The following is a 19,429-nucleotide window of genomic DNA, read 5'->3' on the forward strand; positions in this document are numbered from 1 at the left end:
TTTGCATGCAATAGTGGAATAAATCAGAACTGAACATAACTAGCAAATATATCTAAAACCTTACAAAATTAAACTTGCCATACTTGCATGGTAACTGTATTTTAAAATTAGCATCCTATTCTGCTATATCAGTTTGTAGTTTATGTGGTTAAATTTAATTTTAATAAGTTAAAGTATATATAGCTTATAGGGTGAACAAATCTGATAAATGTTTTAAAATGTACACTAATACAGAACAGGTGTATTAATAGGACATGCTATTTCTGCAGTTTCCTTGAATTCCCTTTGAAAAATCTTACTTAACACTTGCAAAACAGAACAACCGTTTCTAAAGAATTCTTGTTAAGGCTTTTAAAATAAAAACTTTGAAATTATCTGGGTAAACTTGTATTAAAGACACTTGAAGGTCTGTGAAAGCACATACTCTCAGAGAAGTCAGCTGAAAAAGCCCCATGTCACCTTCTACTATCTATCAGGACAAATACTGTTCCATTATAACTACATTTACTTCATTATGTATGGTAGCATATTTATCCCTTTTGTTAGTCTATGCATGTAGTGACCACAGTCCAAAGGAACGCTTTTTAAATTGCAACTTATTAAATTTTGTTACAAAAAAAAGTAACATCTAGTTGATTCCGCTGCTGTATGATGTATGCACTCAGAGGGACTGTTTTTAGTATAAAGTGTAAAAGACAAGCTGAGTAACAAAGGCAAGCATTAAGGCAACAAGAGTAACAAATCTAAGAACCCTAAGTTTAGCACCTCTCCTCCTTTGTTCACCTCTATTTGCATATTAATTTAGACAGTCATGAATCCAAAGTACAGTAAACTCGGTACATAGTCATCACACACTCTCTCAATGTCTGTGCCCATTTACAGGCCACATGAAATACCAAAGTCAGATCCAGAGATTCTTTTTTTAAGACTATCTACTGCAGTGTACACCTTCTACGTTTGCCTTGTACCACTGCTCAGATGTGGAATGCCTGGGCTCAAGAGCAGCATGGTATGTAGCATTCAGTTCTACTCCAATTGATGGGGTATGCTATTCTTTGTGGAAGCTTCCACTATCTGTGAAATACAGCTTGGGTCTCTGATGATATTTCATCCTGTATGTGTCAGTCATACAACTATCTACTGAAAAATAAGTTGTTAAGGATACACTATCATTTCCATCCACATAGCCAGCACTTGGTCCTGTATGATGAGATCCTGTCTTTAAAAAGTTTTCAGACAGAGTCCAAAAATCATTAACTGATAAGCGAGGTGGAGAATCTGGTTTATGAACAAACAGCTCATTCACTTGAAATGGCTCTTTAAGCCTTTGATCGTTTGTAAATATGCTTGCCTCTGATCCAGATTTTAAAGGTGTACCTGTTTGCCTCGACGTATTGTTTTGCAACACCTCTGTCGACTTTTTACTGGCTGCCAAGTTATTTTCTGATCCTAGAAAAGTATTCAGAGCATACTTCTTTGGCGGTAAAGGCGGAGGAAGATTCTGGTACGCTGCTTCAGGCACCCAAAGAGCATCCACCCTTCGGAGTGGGTGTCCGGCATACTCACTGTGAGGGTGAAACACCATGGGCCTTTCTGACAGGTTCTGTGGTACACAAGGTGACAACCCCACCTTGGGGCCAAACATTCTTAGGTGATGAGGCTGCGGCTGGGAAGAGGAGTCAAAGTCGTCGCTCATCAGCTTCCTTACACAGACATTTTCTGTATAGGGGTGGGATATGCCATCTGCACCATATACTGGCACGCTGACCTTCTCTAACTTATCTGGACTAAGCCACTCTGAAGAATTCTGTTCACTTGACTTATTTCTGCTTTCTGACTTCACACCGTCTTTAAGAATTGGCTGTAGAGCTAACGATGGGAAAAGTTTCCTATTGGTCTCAGGCATTTCAGCTCTGAAATAGAAAATCACATAAGTATCCCTAAACACATATGAAAGAGCTCGTATAACCCAAGGATTTTTTTTTTCAAAAATAGTCTTGGTAACACTGCTTACATATTCCATCTGACTAGAGAACTGGAATCTGCTTAACATACAGCCATTTGATTAAAAGTTGTATTAAATCAAAGTTTCTTTCATTTGAAATGTAAAGTGCCCCAGAAAATGTTTGCAATAGCATCAATATCTGTAAGACAAGAAAAATTCTTTCCACATTTAAGACTACATCAAAAATGACCTCTGCTTTCTTCAAAACATCTGACTCAGACTGATACATCCACTTTTCAAATATTAGATATTACTTGTGGGTGCCAAATTTTTATTTAGATTCTTCACTTTTAGGAGGCACTGAGCACTTACAGTTCAAATTAGAAACAACTGGTATATAGCAGCAGCTTCCAAACAGAAATCACCTCTTTCTCCCCTTCCAGTATACTTCTCAAGATTTCATGGGGTTACTGCTCTAACCACAAATAAGTTAATCACTGCCCGTTGCAGTACATTAAAGGAAGAACATAAAACTATTGAACCCCTTTGCTCTGCTAAGATGGTTTAAAACAGTGTTAGCTATTTGATTCCATTGACAGAGAGAGCCTTTAGCCTTATTAATTATATAAAATAAAAAAAGGTGCTGTGTCAAAAATAGTCAATGTCTTAACATTTGAATGGTTAACACTGATTACTATCACATAACAGAATTTGTAAACTGTTACACAGTAAATTAACACTAGTATTAGTTACCTCTTTACTGGAGGACTGGGCACCTGCAGATATAATTCTGTTGGAGAATTAACATGAGGTCTATAGTTAACTTCTGAATTGACCCGGTCTTTCCTCAAGTCTGGGGGTAGAAAAAAATTCTTTCAAAATCAGCAGAAATACAGTCCAATTCCTTCTTTGTAATTCCTCAGATATTACAAAAGCAAAACACAACATAACAGGACAACTAATTCCTTTCAAGAGGTGACACTGGTCAAAATAACCATTTTGAAGACAATTTGTCACAGAAGGTCAAATCTTACATTCATCCAAAATAATCTGAAGGAAATGAGGAAATTTGTTGTTGTTTGGTGGTTTTTTGTGTTGTTTTTTTTTTGTTATCAGAATATAGGCAATTATCACAATTTAGAAGTCCTGTATTCATGTTTCCAAGATAATCTTAACATTTCATGTAATTAAAAGCAGATTTTGAAAAGCAGCTTTTTATGAAAACATGTTTATTCAAACATCCAAAGTAATTTAAATTACAAAATAAAAACTATTTACTATTTCTGAAATTTCACATCATGTAATTATAATAAAATGGGATGAATATTGCAGGGATTAGGGGGTGGTTTTTTTTTTGTTCTTGTTTGTGGGTTGGGTTTGTGCTTAGGTTTTGTTGTTTTTTTTTTTTTTATTGAATAAATGCATTCTCTGAAACCAATTAAAACCAAACCTACAGCAAACTGTAATGTTCATAGAGATGCTGAGCAGACATACAGCACACTCAGTCATGTGCTCTAAACACACAGTATGAGTGTGCCAGGGCCAGCACTATTACACTCCAGAAGCTCCTTTTATTCATAGACAAAGAATCATTCTTTAAAAACACACAATTTCTGAACAATGCAGCTTCTAGTTAACAGTAAATAAAAGGAAGCACTGAAGTATCCATGTCAACAACACATAGAATAAAACACTCTCTTGGCAAGTGACAAGCAATGGTCTATTTGGAGACAAATATTCAAATCTTCCTGACGCAATGACTGGAGATTTATAATGAGCCACCTGCTCTGAAGCTATTCAAAGTCTTATTTTATGTATATCTAGACTAGATTCAGATAACTACTTAGTCTATTTAAAAAAAAACAGAAAATAAAGGCAGCAGGCATTGCCCAATTTCTAGTAGAATAATCCTGTATTCAGTATTTAGACAGTTTCCAATGGGGTAACTGTTCCACACTGTCATTAACACGACCGAAATTCTGTACCTATTCTTAAATTATGTAATCTTAGCAAGATCAAATAGTTTAATTTACTTATTTCCCCAAGTTTAAATAAAGTCTTGTAACTTTTGACTCGTGAACATACAAGTCAAAACCCCAACAACAGAAAAGAACTAAACTCTGGGTGATGCTGCTGGGCGATACTTGCTTTGAGGGTCAGTATCCGCTCTATCTTTAATTGACGAAAGACCAAAGATACTAAATCTTCAACAAACAAGACAGGCTGTAGAGGTTAACACAGCACACAGCACAAGAGACAAAGCCCCCACATGGCTTTCCTTTAAGCCTTTAAATGAGGAGGGGAAAAAAAAAAAAAAAAAGAAGTTAAAAAACCTTGCTATCTCAGCATGATAAGCAATACCACAACCTTAGGAAGGATACTTATGGAAAAATATAGTTACTGAATGAGCCTGTGTGAAACTTGCATGGGACAAGCAATTCATTTGAAAGAATGTTCAAAACTGTTCCAGTGACCCATGGCATTAGAACTAACCAACATTAGGTAATATTTCAAACTGAATTCAAACTACAGATTTTAATGATGTATAAACTGCTTTACTGAAGGAAAACCCCAAAAAGGCACAAGCTCTGACATATTATTTCCTGTGATTATTTCCAATTCAGTATTTAATTTCTATCCCAATGTTATGCTACAGTCCTAGGAATGAATTAGTTAAATAACTTGCTACATTAACAGTTCTGAAGCTAGTGTTTTTAACCTTCAGACTCTATTATAGGAGAGTACATCTACAGAGAAACCACAAATACATCACCCATACAACTGCGCCTTAATTCCCCAAACTGCCTGATGCAAAGAGAACAGATATTAATTCTATCTTTACTCCAAGCCAAGCTCCTAAGGAGCTCTCAACAGGCAGCAGCACAAGCTGGTCCGGAGGCGGCAGCAAAGGTCTCTGTCTCAGCAGGTCGCCGTCTCAGCAAAGGTCATCTGTCTCTGGTGTGACCACAGCACACATTCAGCCAAAGCTGCTCAGTGATACCAGGTGGTTTGTGCCTCCAGAATTCCAGCTAACTTAAAAATAGATGTGTTATTTTCTTTTCTGCTGACAGGATATCCATGCATGGTTAAAACCAGACGCAGATGCAATTGGGAATTTTGGCTCTAGGTTCATTGCAAACTTAAATATGGGACACACAAGCACTACGCTCAGCTGGTGACTGATATCCTTATCAATGGGTCATAAGAAGTTTACCAATAAATATAGGATAACTGTTTCCTGAAATACAAACCAATCTGCTCTGAAGATTTATGAACATGTATTTTCACATCTGAATAACCAATCTAGATTTTCAAAAGATTAACATCCATTCTATAGCCAACAGGTAGGCCAGAGAAGTTCTCCTCATATCTTCATTTACACATACAGAACATTTCCAAACATCTGCAAAGCTCAGTGTTATAGGGAACCAAATAAACAGGACGAACCCCAGCCCCAGTTTTCCTTCTAATATGTTTTAGCCCCGTGCTTCCTGTCCTTTTGATTATGTGATAATTATTTTTTTTCCCCCTAAGTTTCCAATAAAAAAGACAAGGTGTACTACTTAGAAGTATTTACAACAGAAGAAGTACCGTGGCAAATTCTTCTCTCTGAACCAAGATATTTTTCTGTATTCAGCTGACACGACAAACTTACTGGAAGCTTTGGAAACATGCCAGTCAAGAGTCATAGACTCACAGAATAGTTAGGGTTGGAAAGGACCTTAAGATCATCTAGTTCCAAACCCCCTGCTATGGGCAGGGACACCTCACACTAAACCATGTCCAGCCTGGCCTTGAACACTGCCAGGGACAGAGCATTCACAACTTCCCTGGGCAACCCATTCCACTGCCTCAACATCCTTACAAGAAAATAAACACATTATAACTTGTCCAAAATAGAATATTATCTTGGAAAAAAAAAAAACCAAACAAACCAAAACACAAAAATATAACACCAAACTAGTGACCATCTTTAGAAGAAAAAAAAAAAAAAAAATCCTTATGTTCAAGAAACTCGTCTTTTGGAGCAACATTCAGTTGCAAAACATTCCTTATATACTCATCATTGCTTTTTTTCCATGACTTTAAACATCTGGAGAAAACTAAAATACAAGTTTCACTGGGGTTGTGTTTTTTTTTTTTGCTTTGTTTGTTTACAGGGTGGGGTGGCGCATATCTACATGTGTGCAAGCATTTAAATAAATTCTGAAGTGAAACAACAGTTGACAAGGACTAACCTTCCCTTCACTCTGACCTGGCTGTCTCAAGAAGTTCATCAGCTCACAGTTTTGAACCTTTGCATCATCTATTTTAGATGTGAACTTCTCACATGAATGAAGTGAATTGGAAATGTGAGAGTACTTTACATTTCAATCTTCATGGGCTGCTTAACTACATTTGGGAATCTTGAAAATTGTATTACGGGGGGGGGGGGGTATGTTGGTGGTTATTTTTTTTTTAACCAAAATCTTTAATCATTTAAAGACACTCCAAAAAAGCATTTATTTCTTTCTGTTTCATATTAAGTAAATTAAGTAGCTTCGTGCTTTAATTCTCTACTCTGTTCTTCAAACAGATCATATACACTGGCTGCACTATAAAGATATCAACTAGATTTTCCTAGGTATATTTGCATTATTTTAAATCATTACTATAAATGTATGGTTTTCCTAAGAAGATGAGTTTTCTTTTTGAGAATTTTGACTTGTTTGTGAGGTTTTCTGAAGTGACAAATAAACAAAGGCAATTTGGATTATTCTTTACATATTCACCAGAGCTTCAGAATGATTCTAGATTTCAGCTGGAGTTGTCTCATGCTATTGAACCGAATAGTTATTAATGGAAAAAAGTCTGGGTTTGTAATATTACAGAAACAATTTTGCATTTATTTTCAAGGTGGAGCAGTTTTAATTCCAAGTATATTTTCTTTTGAGATCACTGAAAAGGCAGCTTTTAATACTGCATCTTAAATAGGAGGCCAACAAGCACTTGGCTAATTTTAATCACAGTGCTTATTGTACTGACAAGTTAGCTCATGAATGAACTGCTCTGAGCTTTGGGGAAGGGGGCTGAATCTAGAAAACAGGGCTCCTAGGATTTAATTCCCCCTCCTCCCCTCTTAACCTTCCCCAAAGTAATGCTTTTTATTCAGTGGCAATATCATTAAGGCCTCTGTGCCTTAGGAATCAGGGAGGGTTGTAATGAAAACCACCAAAATCACTTCATGACTGAAAACGATTCTTAGTAGCTAGTACAGAAATTGCTCTGAAAATCCATTTAAAAGTTCTATGGCCCTTCACAACTTTGAAGAATTAGTCATCTTTCTTCAACTTGAAGATGTGAGGTTCAAAGTTTTCCTCTCTCACTGTTTATGCCAATGTTCTTTATAAACAAATTTAAAAAATAACCTCAACAGGTTCATCAAACTTCAAAAACACTACCTCATTAATATAAACTGAAGCTATTATATCTGCTTACTGAACACCCAAGTTTCCCTGTGAAAATCTGATCACACAAATTAGGGACTGGCCTTGCAGGACATTTGTTTCAGTACTACAGTTATTTATTATTTATTACCAGAGAAAGAAGCAGCCATTTGATCTGCATAACCACTGTGTGATCCAACATTACTATCTTTATAACGCTCTAACAATAAGTTTTATTCTCAACTGCTGAACTGACTTATGCAGCTCCAGTTAAAGGCAATGAAACAATAAAGCACTATTATACAAATGGTGGGCATAATTTGGATTTCAACATTATTTCCGTAAGAAACTTTTCCATACAAAAAACCCACTCAGAGATATTTTTTTCAAGTTGCCCTGAGAAGCTAACAAAGATTTCTTACATTCTGCTCTTCTCTCAGAAAGGATTAGGCATTTCTGTATTATTTTCTGGGAGGCCATCTGGTACTATCACTTAATGTTTTGTTCATAACATTCAGAGATATATAACATAAGGTAATACAACTAATACCTGTAAATGAGTACTGTCTGCCCTTGCTAAAGGTGTCCTGACATTCAGACAATCAAAAAGCCTGAGTCTAAAAACACCTGTAACCTCACACACTTGTGAAATTTCTTCAAATTCTTCAGGTATCTTTTCAGTCCATTAATCGCTTTATTCCAAAATACGCTCATATGTGAGAACTTGACATTTGATTTAAATACATACCTTTTTGTTACAAAATTATTCAAAAGTTAGTTACTGAATTAGAACAACTGAATAGATGGGATCTTATCATCAATGTTTTATGGTAACTCCAAGGATCACCTGGAATCTCTATACATTTTCTTGAAGAAAATGGACAATGCACATTGAAAGCTTTAAGTATACTGAAGTAAAGTACATGGTTGTCTCCAGAGATTGCTCATTATTAAGCTCAGACATTGTCCAAACCTATTTTTCATTCCAACGGAGTCCTTTATGCATTGGTTTTTTTTTTTTTTTTCCTCTTTTTGCTACCCAAGTGTGGTATAAGTATAGTACAGAACTAAAGCAGAATCAATGTCATGCAAAGACAGATCTTTGCAATATGAATTTTGTTGGTGGTCTTTTTGCTTTTTGTTGTTGTTATTGTTGTCAAAAAACACAAATACAGAATTAGTTCTCTCTCCACAACCAAAAAATAATTTCAATAATTCCAGAAGAGATGAGTGGTATGAGACATACTCCCCTCCAATTTAAGTCTTAAAAGAAACTATATTATGCATTCTTTTCAAATAAGTATGGTATCTATAAAAATCAAAACATTTCCTGGGGAAGTAGCCTGGTATTTATTGCACCTCTTTGTATAAGCCCCATTCCATTGTTCCAGCAGCAGTCGATAATAATTTTGGCTGGCCCCATGCTGACCTGTAATATTTACATGCCTAGGCATTTATCAATTTTATAAAACCCCAGACATATTACTATGTCAAAGGAAAGAGACTTCCTTATTACATGTGTTTCGTCCTGATACTGCTTCATATCTTAAAGAAAAACAAATGGCATCACAGTCCACCCAGACATTAAAACAAAAACAATAAAAAAATCTTCCTTAGTATTCACCAAGAAAGTTTGTGGAAATGCTGTTGGGAAAAACACAGGGAGGGAACAAAATTACTATCATTGTTCTTTTTTGTTTATTTTGGTCTGTGGGGTCAGGAAAGCAACATGCTTGCTAAAAACAAACCTTAAAACCAAAACATTAAACTGAGACATATGTTCTGAAAGCAGAACTTAACCAACAGAAATGGAGATGAACATTTAATAATTTCAATTGGATTAAGAAAAAAAAAGCACCAATTAAGGCCAGTGAAAATTGATTATACTGCATGTTTTACACCAGCATAGGGTCATCCAAAAATCTCACAATCACTGAATGATAGAAGGGTTTGGGTTGGAAAGGACCTTTAAGAATCCCTTAGTCTAACCCTACTGCTGTGGGCAGGGACACCTTCCAGTACACTGGGTTTCTCAAATCCCTGTCCAGTCTGGCCTTGACACTTCCAATGACAGATCTGCAATTTCTCTGGACCTGTCCCTGTGCCTCACCACCCTCATCATAAAAAAATTCCTTCCCAGTGTCTACTCCAAATAAACCCTCTTTCAGTTTAAAACTGTTGCCCCTTGTTCAGGTCACTACAAACCTCAGTAAAATCACCAATACCGGTGTTTTCATTTTTTGTACAGAGAACCTACACCAGCCAGTAGTAGTTACGCACCTGCCGCTTCCTGAGCGGGCAGTGGCACGTGACATACACAACGAAGGACAAACTGCTCTACCAACCTAGAGAGAAAATGCTTTGTAACAAAACACTCCAGAAGAAGACCACTATGGCAAGAAGACTCATTGTATTCTGATTATCTAATAACTTGTATAAAAAAAGCTATGGCCTCCCAAAATGATACTTGTATTTTCCACACAAAAATACTGTATTTAAAACAGATCCAAGCACTACAAAGAAAAAAAAAGGAAAAAAGAAAAACCACTCAGTCTGTCACTTTGGTGCTAGAAGTCATGTGAAACAACTGTTTGGGAGGCATGTCATGCTTTTACATGACTCAGCACACTGAACGCTGCCACTGCTGTCTGAAAAGGAGATGCTAAGAAAGGGTAAACTCTCAAAATGCATACTGATGACCTAGCACCTACATAGGGAACTGCTCCTGCTGCTATCATCATAGCATTAAAAATTCTCTTTACATGACGGTGATGAAAAAAACCAACTCCTTTATTTGGGAACACATGTATCATGGCAGATAGCTACGAATCCATTTACACTGTACATCTACTCTGCAAGAAAGCCAAGAAATGGAATAAATTAAGGTGCTTCGTGGAACAGAACGCTTTAAATGCCCCTAAGAAAAGTGACAGTTATTGAACTGCTGCTCTATCACATTTCCATCAAAATAGCCCAAGATGGGGTATGAACACTTTCCATCTTTATCGATCAGTCTTAACTCACTGAAGAGGCTAAAAATGTGAATAAGAACAAAATTTGACATTACCTTATGCAGAAAAACTATGAATTACAAAAGACACATTAAGAATCTGTTCATCTCTTCTGTGATATTAGTAATCTAGTATTTAAATTTTGTTAGATCTAAATTGGTTTTAGAAAACTTATATAAGTATATTCCTTATATTTCATATACAAGTATAAGGAATAAGTACAAGGTACCTTATACAAGTATAAGGTGTACCCCTTATACAAGTTAAATGTCCTTACCATAAAAGTTTCTTCTCTGTTGTGTATGTAACTCATTGTCAGGTTTTTTGGTTGCCAAGTTCTGTTCACTGTAAAAGAAGCATACAATCAATTTGAAGGCTTAAATCAATGATGTATGATCACAAACTTTACTGCCTTAAGTGCATAAATGCATAAGAACTTTACCTATGTGAAACTGACTCTTGTTATCACCGTCACAATTTTTACTAATACATACAAACTTCACAGAAGATACACAGAACAGTAGGGGTGGCTCTTTAATACTTCAACACAACTGCCACATGTTAACAGTCTGTGCTGATAACAGAGAAATTTAGCATGACCTGAATACTTCAGTAAGGACAGACAAAAAACATACAGTGCAAGGCTGGAGTTCTCAGTTCATTCTGGAGACTGGACACCCACTCATCCCAGCCTTATTCCAGATTACAAAAGCAGGATACCGAAAACATAGCATCTAAAAAGCAAATTTTCTTGATGTGGGTATTACATCAGCCTGCTTAATAAAAAGAGCTGGTTCCCAGAGTTGTCAACAACAGAAAAATGACATGTCACCTGTGAGAAATAACCACCAACTGCACTTTTTCCCATTGTAAACTAAAGAATTTCATAAAAATGTCACAAAGTGCTTATTAACTGAGATCACCAAGAAAGTGTGACGATTTGAATACCCATTTTCTGTAGTGATTTTCAAATAGAACAGATACCACTGGGCAATTTCAAATTCATTTGCAGGTTTTACCTAAATTGTCGCTTTTATTGCGGCTAAAGATTACCACTCATGTGGTACTATACGGTTTCAAATTTATCATCAGTATCACCCACATCTGAAACAAATACATTTTTCAGCTTTAATAGTTCTATACCCTGAATATCTCAAAGTTAAACGTATCTTATTAAGACAAGCTCAAGTTTCCTAGAAATGCAAGCATCTCATCAGTATCAATATCCTAAGTATGTAATCTGTTAGCTAGCATTCTATCTTGCCCATTTCTCTACTTTGACATTCTGCAATTCATTAATACTTTGTTGTGACAACAAACATAATTCTTGCAATTGTCACTTGGGTCTTTCATTCATGGAGATTTTAATTTTAAAACTTTTTATCAAACTCAAAGATAACTAGAAAATTCCAGCAGCAAATCCAAGAGGAAAGGGGAAAAAGTGAAATCAGCAGATTTAGTATGTCTTGCTGGTTTACTTAAGTAAAAAGTATGCCTTACCAATCCAGATAGGGAGCTGACAAACACCCTGCCAATTCCTTCCTTCTCCAAGAGTAAAGCAGGGAAGAAGATACAGTGGCAATTTTTCAATTAAGATAAACAAAAGAAACTCTTGTTATTGAAAGCACAGAAAAACACGAAATATAGTGAAATAGGAAGAACTGGGAAAGAACCTATCAGAAAACAAAACACTTGATTTTTTTTTTTCTACCTTCTAAAAGAACTTTCAAGTAATTCCCTTGTATTTTCTGTTTTTATAAAACAAAGTATGAAAGGTTAGAGGAGAGCTTGTGGGTATTGCCAGTCAACTCCAATTACCACTCGTATAAAAAAATCTTTCTGAAAATTCTAGGAAGTCGTTTGTATTTTGATAAAGAAAATTGTTTTGTTTCGGTTTAAAATTTTTAGACAAGTCAGAGCCTTTTAATTTCCAGGTATATGCTGTTCTCTTTCAGCACATTAAAAGTTATTTTAATAACTTCTAATGAAAATATACATCCAAAATTTTTCTTAAATCTAGCAAACGTGTGACTAGACTTGGTCTCACAACTGTGCTTTTACATTTAATGGATATAAGTAAGATTTGAAATAAGAATATATGACTTCTAGTAGGAATTAAGTTTCACATGCAGTTTAAGAAACCCAGTACAGGCAACCCCATGTGGAAGGTTGATAACTTAATATTTCACAGCACCGCATTTAAGTTGGAAGGGACTTCTGCAGATCATCTAGTCCAACCCTCCTTGCTCAAACAGGGTCAGCTACAGTAGGCTGCCCAGGACCATGTCCAGTTGAGTTATGAGCACACCCACAGACAGACACTCCACAGCGTCTCTAGGCAACATACTTGTTACTAGCATACATCAGTTCTTAGTAAATTAATAAAATTTGGCTATTAACTAAGTTTTTGGACAATTTTAGTAATTTTACACTTTTTTTGGAAAGATTTCTTTCAAACAGGTGAATAAATTATCAAGTGATGAATATATATACCTGTTCTAGAAAACTGAATTTCAGAACAATGACCAGTAACTGTGTATCAGATTCACCTACTGCCATTCCCATCTCCTCGTCAGGGCCTGTTTGCACAACTGCTAAAGATACCACTTACGTAGACACCTGTATTCCATTACACATGGCCACAGTCGAAAACCTTCCAACTAAATAAGTGTAGCAATTATTTTAAATTCAGACACCCTGCCCCCAGTCAGGGATTAACAGTTCTGGCTCAGCACCATAACAGTGAGGCTCAGTGCCTTCCAAAGGGAACTAGTGTTGCAGACTCAGAGTGAACATAACACTTAATTGTCCGCACCCTTATTTCTAGATACATTGCTAGCTTTCTACATACCTGACCTCAAGCATACAAAGTTACAAAGTATGTTATCTTGATTTTTTAAAAAAAATGCAAGCATTGTAACAACTTACTTTACCTATAAATACCATCCATGCAAGTTCTAAGAGCATTAGTGTTACCTGCAGGCAGCACTTTCTCTAACGTTCTTGACATCTGCTGGATTGATTCCTTCAATAACAGGTGAGTCTGGATTTGTAGATCCATTGCTGATATGATCACTGCTTTCATATCCAGATTCTGTCTTCTGATTTTGCCAGTTATCACCATGCATTTTTCTCTCTGTAAATCCTTTGCTTTTTTCAGCATTCCCTTTTCCTTCTGAATCCAGTGAACTCCGACTTCCTGTACCCTGTTTTGTTTCATCTTCATATATAGTCATTAAACCCTTCTGGATTTGGTTCTCTTTTGGCCAATAGCTAAAGCTTTGCTCCTTTTCATGCTTAGATTTACTGTTCGGATTTGCCTTGTGTTTTGGGCTATGCTGTTTTTTATCAGTCTCGCTGAAAATGCTGTCTACGTTCAGTGTCTCCCGCATAGGTTTCCAACCTTTACTTCTGCTTCTGCTGCTGATACTTCCTTTGTCCCTAGAGTCTTGACTGGTGTCTGTATCGTAGCCAGTGACACCATCAGTCCGGGTCCTTATCAATGGTTTCTCCCCAGCAGGACAAGCTTCTATTTTATTTGATCCAATCACTTGTACAGAAAGCTTTGCTTGGTGAGGTACACCATCATGCTTGTAAGAGCCTCTTCCCTGGCTGCTGTGTATGCGCTGATCAGCACAGTGTCTGTTTCCAACTGAAGGAGACCCCAAGTTAACACTGGCACGATCTTCCCCCATCAAATCTTAGAAGGTAAAAAAAAAAAAAAAAAAAAAAAGGAAAAGAAAAAAGCTCCATTAAAGTCCATTAAAGTTCTCATTAATTTAATTTTTAACTGATAGTGTAATAAACATAAGTACTGAAACCTGAAACAACATCTCAACAAATTCGGTACATTTGTTTTAGAACACCAAAAATTGAGAAATTCTAATCTTACAGGTATGTTCTCCTCAAGGAGATTAAAATCTGCATATATAGTATTGATTTTTACAGATATTTAACCCATCTGGTCATATTTAGAATGTACCTCTTTGTCTCCCAGACTCTTTCCTTGGTCCTCTGTCTGCATCTTTCCGTAAAGATGAGAAGTTTTTCATATCAGCAGCTTTCTGAGCACACTCTCTGGATATGTCCTTCAGCTTGTCCTTTTGATTGCTATAAGCTAACTTAGCTACAAAAAATATTTTTGTCAAAGATCATTACTAAAAAGTTATTCATCATCAAAACATGTCAATACATTTACGTACCATGTTTTTAATAGTACTCCTACTTAAAAAGGCTAATTAATTACATAACACAAATTAAGAAAACAAGATATACAGTATATACACACAGGTATCTCCAAGTACTCCACCCAATGGAGCTAACGAAAGGAACCAAAGCAGCATAACATCAAGTATGTCTTAAACACCTCTTACTAAAACTGAATTCTCAAAGCATATACCACTCGAAGCATATGCTATTAACACCAAATTTTACGACTTATACTAAAATTACACTAAAAAAATAAATGTCAGTTTAATCTTGTCTGAACATAAGAATCATAGAATGGCTAGGGTTGGAAAAGACCTTAAGATCATATAGTTCCAACCCCTTGCCATGGGCAGGGACACCTCGCACTAAAACACGTTGCTCAAGGCTCTGTCCAACCTGGCCTTGAACACCGCCAGAGATGGGGCTTTTATCACTTCTTTGGGCAACCTGTTCCACTGCCTCACCACCCTCACAGTAAAGAACTTCTTTCTGTACCTAACCTGAACTTCCCCTGTTGAAGTTTGAACACATCACCCCTTGTCCTACCACTACAGTCCCTAATGAAGAGTCCCTCCCCAGCACCCTTGTAGGCCCCCTTTGATACTGGAAGGCTGATACGAGGTCTCCATGCAACCTTCTCTTCTCCAGGCTGAGCAGCCCCAATTTTCTCAGCCTATCTTCATATGGGAGACGCTAGTTTTACTTTTATTAAAACAGTGGAGCTTATGAAAAGTGGAGTTTATGAGGAGAAATAAAAATCTTTCTGAAATGGTAAATACTGACCATTTTTGAGCCATAATTCCATTTCAAAGCATTCTGTTTCAAAAAAATCTAGGTATTCAACAATAAATATGGAGGAGAAATATCTCAAGAGAAAGCAGCATCTCTCAGCCTAGAAAGTATGGGAACTTGAGAACAAAGGCACTCTGACAAGCAATGCAGAAGTCATGGCTTCATGACTTCTTATAGCTTCATTTGCTTGGAAGTCTAATGTACAAAGAGAACACACTTCAACAAAGGACACCACTGTTTTGCTATTCTTTCCAAACATAAGGTGAAGTCCATTAATATACAGGACTACAAATAATGCTGAGTATCACAATATTGCTGGGGAACAGCATTCTTTGAATACTGTGGTTTTGTGATCACAGGCTATGTGTTCCAAAACATCAGTCAGGTTTAAGTTTCTAATATGTCTTTTCATAAATAATATGATTTGAAGGTATAATGATGACTGAGAAATAGATCATGGCCTCAAGAGCCACTTCAGCAGAGGAATAATCAGGGGTATTAAAAAAAATTTTGCATTTACAGTTCTCAAGAAAAAGTAAACATTCCATGGCAGGTATCACTTAAACACTAGCTGCGATTCCAAGATTCATTCAAGTCAATGATAGAATTCTATTTTTAGAAACAGTTCTAGTCCAGATGCTAGCATACATCTGGAATGCTATCAACTGAAGTATTTCATAACAGAATACATTTTGGTTTTTTTTCAGGGACAGGAGTAGGTAATACATACCTGCACCTCTACCACCACTAGCTTGAATATGGCTTCTATTGAATGCTGAATTATCTGGCTGAAGTTTTTTATAAGCCCTTTGATTAGTGGGGTCTCCGATTCCATTCTCCTTCATTTGGTGTGATTTAGGAGCAGAATGCTTTTCAAGTCCTATCAAATAACATAATTACTTTTAGAAATTAGGAGTTGCTAATTCAAAGTTGCCAATATCTAAATTAAAAAAATAAGAAAACTTTTTAATTGTGGATTAGAGAAAACCCCCATCAGAAAACCACACCCCATTTCAATATGGTATACAATAAGGTTCTGCAGTACTTTATATACTGCCATATTTATAGTGGTACACTACAGTGAAATACGGTCCTCAATTCTTTCTTCCCTGAAGCAGTCTATGTCCAATTATTACTCATTATGTAAAGAGGAACATGTCAAATTCAACTGGCTTTTTATGTTACGTTTAATATTAAAAAACGAAACATAAACCCTTCCCCAAAAAAATACTACCACCACAAAGTCCAAGCCCCACCCCCCCAAAAAAAAAATCCACAAAATAAATCCACAAAACCCACAAACTACAGAACCACAGAACCAACAGAACTGGCTTCTTACATAGAGGCCTATGCTTTATGAATCCTGGAGAAAAGTTTCCTGCAGCTCCTCCTGATTTTTTCCCAACATTCTGACTTGTGCACAAACACACATGCTCCAAACAGATCTTTCTATGGGTATGAAGCTTTTTCTTTTGTATAGCATTTATCTTTTTATAGCATTTTTGAAGGTATTTTAAATGTATCAATAGACACATAACATCTGCATACACAAATATACATTTTTCATCTGGAATTTCTGAAATTATTAGAAAGTAGCTATGAACAATCTACAAAGCAAACTCTATTCCTCATTATCCATGAGTCTCAATTTACATTCCTTTATCAGACACAAAAGAAACAGTTCTAGTATTGCATATATACACTAATCTCTTTTCTTTTGAGACCTTTTAGATAATTAGGAACTGAAGTATTTAAGAACAAAGCAGCTAATTCATTACATTCTCCTTTTTAATCCCCATTTCAGAAGTACAGTTAATACGGCTACTGGAAAAAAAAAAATGTTGAAAACAAAAATCTTAATTACCCAAGTTTTTGCTATTTCCTGCTGCTGCTTTACATTGAGACCAGTGAATAATCTGCTTTGGAGCATCTTCTGGAGATACAGCTGTGCCATCTGGGTTAGCATAAAACAGCAACAGTGGCTGAAAGTGACATCGAATGCACCGGGAGACCACATCTTTCCATTTTGTTCCAATCTAAACAAACAAAAAAAAAATTAAAATAATCCAAACAACAAAAAAAAAAAATCAAAACAACCCCCCCAAAACTTTATCATCATCATTGAACCCAATTATGGAAAGAATAATTTATTAGCAATTCTAATGCCTAATTCCAAAGGTACATTAAGATTCAACATTCGTCACAAGAGTTTATGTAAATTGCAGAAAAAAGCCAGAACCTGTACTACATGGGCTAACAACCACATCAACACTGTGAATGCTGCTGCCAGTAATAAGGGCTTCTTTTTCAGTAAAAGAAGCACAAATATGATTAACTGTAGATAAATTCATTAATATTCTGAAATAGTTGGTATTTGGAAGGCAGAACTGGAAAATAGTGAAATCAATTCTAAAAATCTGTGAAACTCATTTACAAAACTAAAAGTTAATTTTATTAGAGATATTTGTTTCTCTTGTTTCAAGTCTTGTGTCAGAGAACATATTAAAGTAAAGATCATGAAATTGGGTAGCAGTAAAACAAATATTTACCTCTTTTACATTTGCATCATCAAACAGCACCCATTTGCAACTCTTGGTGTGAAAGGCAAAGGCACAGTAATGTCTGCTTGTGTAGCAAATCATTCCCACTAGAAAAAGTTCACTATTTTTGGCATTTTCATCTGTAACTCTATAAAACAGCTATAAAGATGGTTATATATTTCAAAATGTGTAAAACATTTAGCCTCAGTTTTCAAACCTACTACTGGCATTTCAGCGTAACAATTGGTATCAAATACACTGTTGCATTATAGAATTTTTCATCAGTAAAATAATTATTTTTGTACTTATTAGATCTATTTTAATATTTATTTTTGCATAGTTCAAAGGGTAAAACAACAATGCTTTGAAATAATTCCACAAATGTCAAAATGTCAAATGGACATAATATTTCTAGATTTTCAACTAGGAATTCATCTACATTAAATGCTGTACCTAGGCACAAAAACTATACTTCTGAATGGACTTTTTCCTCTCAGACACTAAGTTAAACAGCACATTATAAAATGGTGAAAGTAGACATGAACTTTGAAGTTTAATTGTGCTTTTCAAAAAAAAAAGTATAAGTTTATTTTTACTATATTTACATATACATAATACACATGTAAAATAAAGATCTAGAATGAGCAAATAGTAAGTCTTAGAACAGATACCCCAGGAAGATAAAGTTGTGTTGCCAGATTCCGCATAACCTCTTCTGTCAGGTCAGAGTGTTCTGAATCCCAGACTAAACCAATTGTGACAATCTCAGGACAATTCATAAGAACACGGCGAATTTTTATTTTTTGACCACAGTTACTCTAGAGAAAGGGAAAAAAAATATGTGATGGGAGGGAAAACAAAGATGTTGAAAAAAATGGAAGTCCAAAGTTGAGTTACTAGACAAGAAATAGTGCAATAATACAACTCTACAGCTTCCCAAATTATGCACTCAAATTCTCCAATTATGGCGTTTGTTTCTAACAATTTAAGGATAAAATTCATGATAAAAAAAACACAGTCTGATGAAGACTACAGCTAAACTTCCACATCCAATCACCACCTTAAAACAGAAACCTCCAAAACATCTAAGTCAACATCACATTTTCTCTTTCGTTCCTCATCCATTTAATCATTCAAACTTAACTCTGTGTTCTTGTGTACTTTTCTATGGTTCCTAAATTAACAGTATTTATGCAGAGAAAGAGATATGTTACATAGAATAAGCGAAAAGAGATTATTTTTGTCAGCAGAAGCACACAATTCTTTCAATTAAAAATTAATATTGTTGGGCTGTCAGTGTATATGAACTACAGCAGCTTCACTCCAGAAAATACACCTGTTCCAACTAACCAGGTTGAACATGAACTGAGGAATAAAACACAAACCTAGTAACTGTCTAAACAGGCCACTCGCACCTACATACGATGTTTATCTGTAACCGGAACAATACAATATAAATTTAAATAAAATAGAAATTTATTTTTTTTCCCCCTAAGTTGGGCTGTG

The 19,429-nt window shown here is 35.7% G+C and overlaps 1 protein-coding gene across 1 annotated transcript in view; it reads right to left on the bottom strand.

Moving 5' to 3' along the window:
• Positions 1-652: 652 nt before the first annotated feature.
• Positions 653-19,429, bottom strand: part of USP53 (ubiquitin specific peptidase 53) — a 36,757-nt gene continuing 17,980 nt past the window's right edge. The window contains exons 8-17 of the mRNA XM_057429909.1: positions 18,595-18,741; positions 17,933-18,082; positions 17,248-17,419; positions 16,114-16,263; positions 14,365-14,508; positions 13,359-14,082; positions 11,883-11,924; positions 10,660-10,727; positions 2,699-2,798; positions 653-1,913 (exon numbers count right to left, since the gene is read on the bottom strand). Of these exons, the coding sequence (XP_057285892.1) occupies positions 1,049-1,913; positions 2,699-2,798; positions 10,660-10,727; positions 11,883-11,924; positions 13,359-14,082; positions 14,365-14,508; positions 16,114-16,263; positions 17,248-17,419; positions 17,933-18,082; positions 18,595-18,741 (2,562 nt within the window). The 3' untranslated portion in view covers positions 653-1,048. The remainder of the gene's footprint in view (positions 1,914-2,698; positions 2,799-10,659; positions 10,728-11,882; positions 11,925-13,358; positions 14,083-14,364; positions 14,509-16,113; positions 16,264-17,247; positions 17,420-17,932; positions 18,083-18,594; positions 18,742-19,429) is intronic.

The sequence above is a fragment of the Pezoporus wallicus genome, unplaced genomic scaffold (assembly GCF_028554395.1).
Source record: "Pezoporus wallicus isolate ANWC-B61680 ecotype Strahan unplaced genomic scaffold, APGP_CSIRO_Pwel_v1 contig_5690, whole genome shotgun sequence".
NCBI lineage: Eukaryota > Metazoa > Chordata > Aves > Psittaciformes > Psittacidae > Pezoporus > Pezoporus wallicus.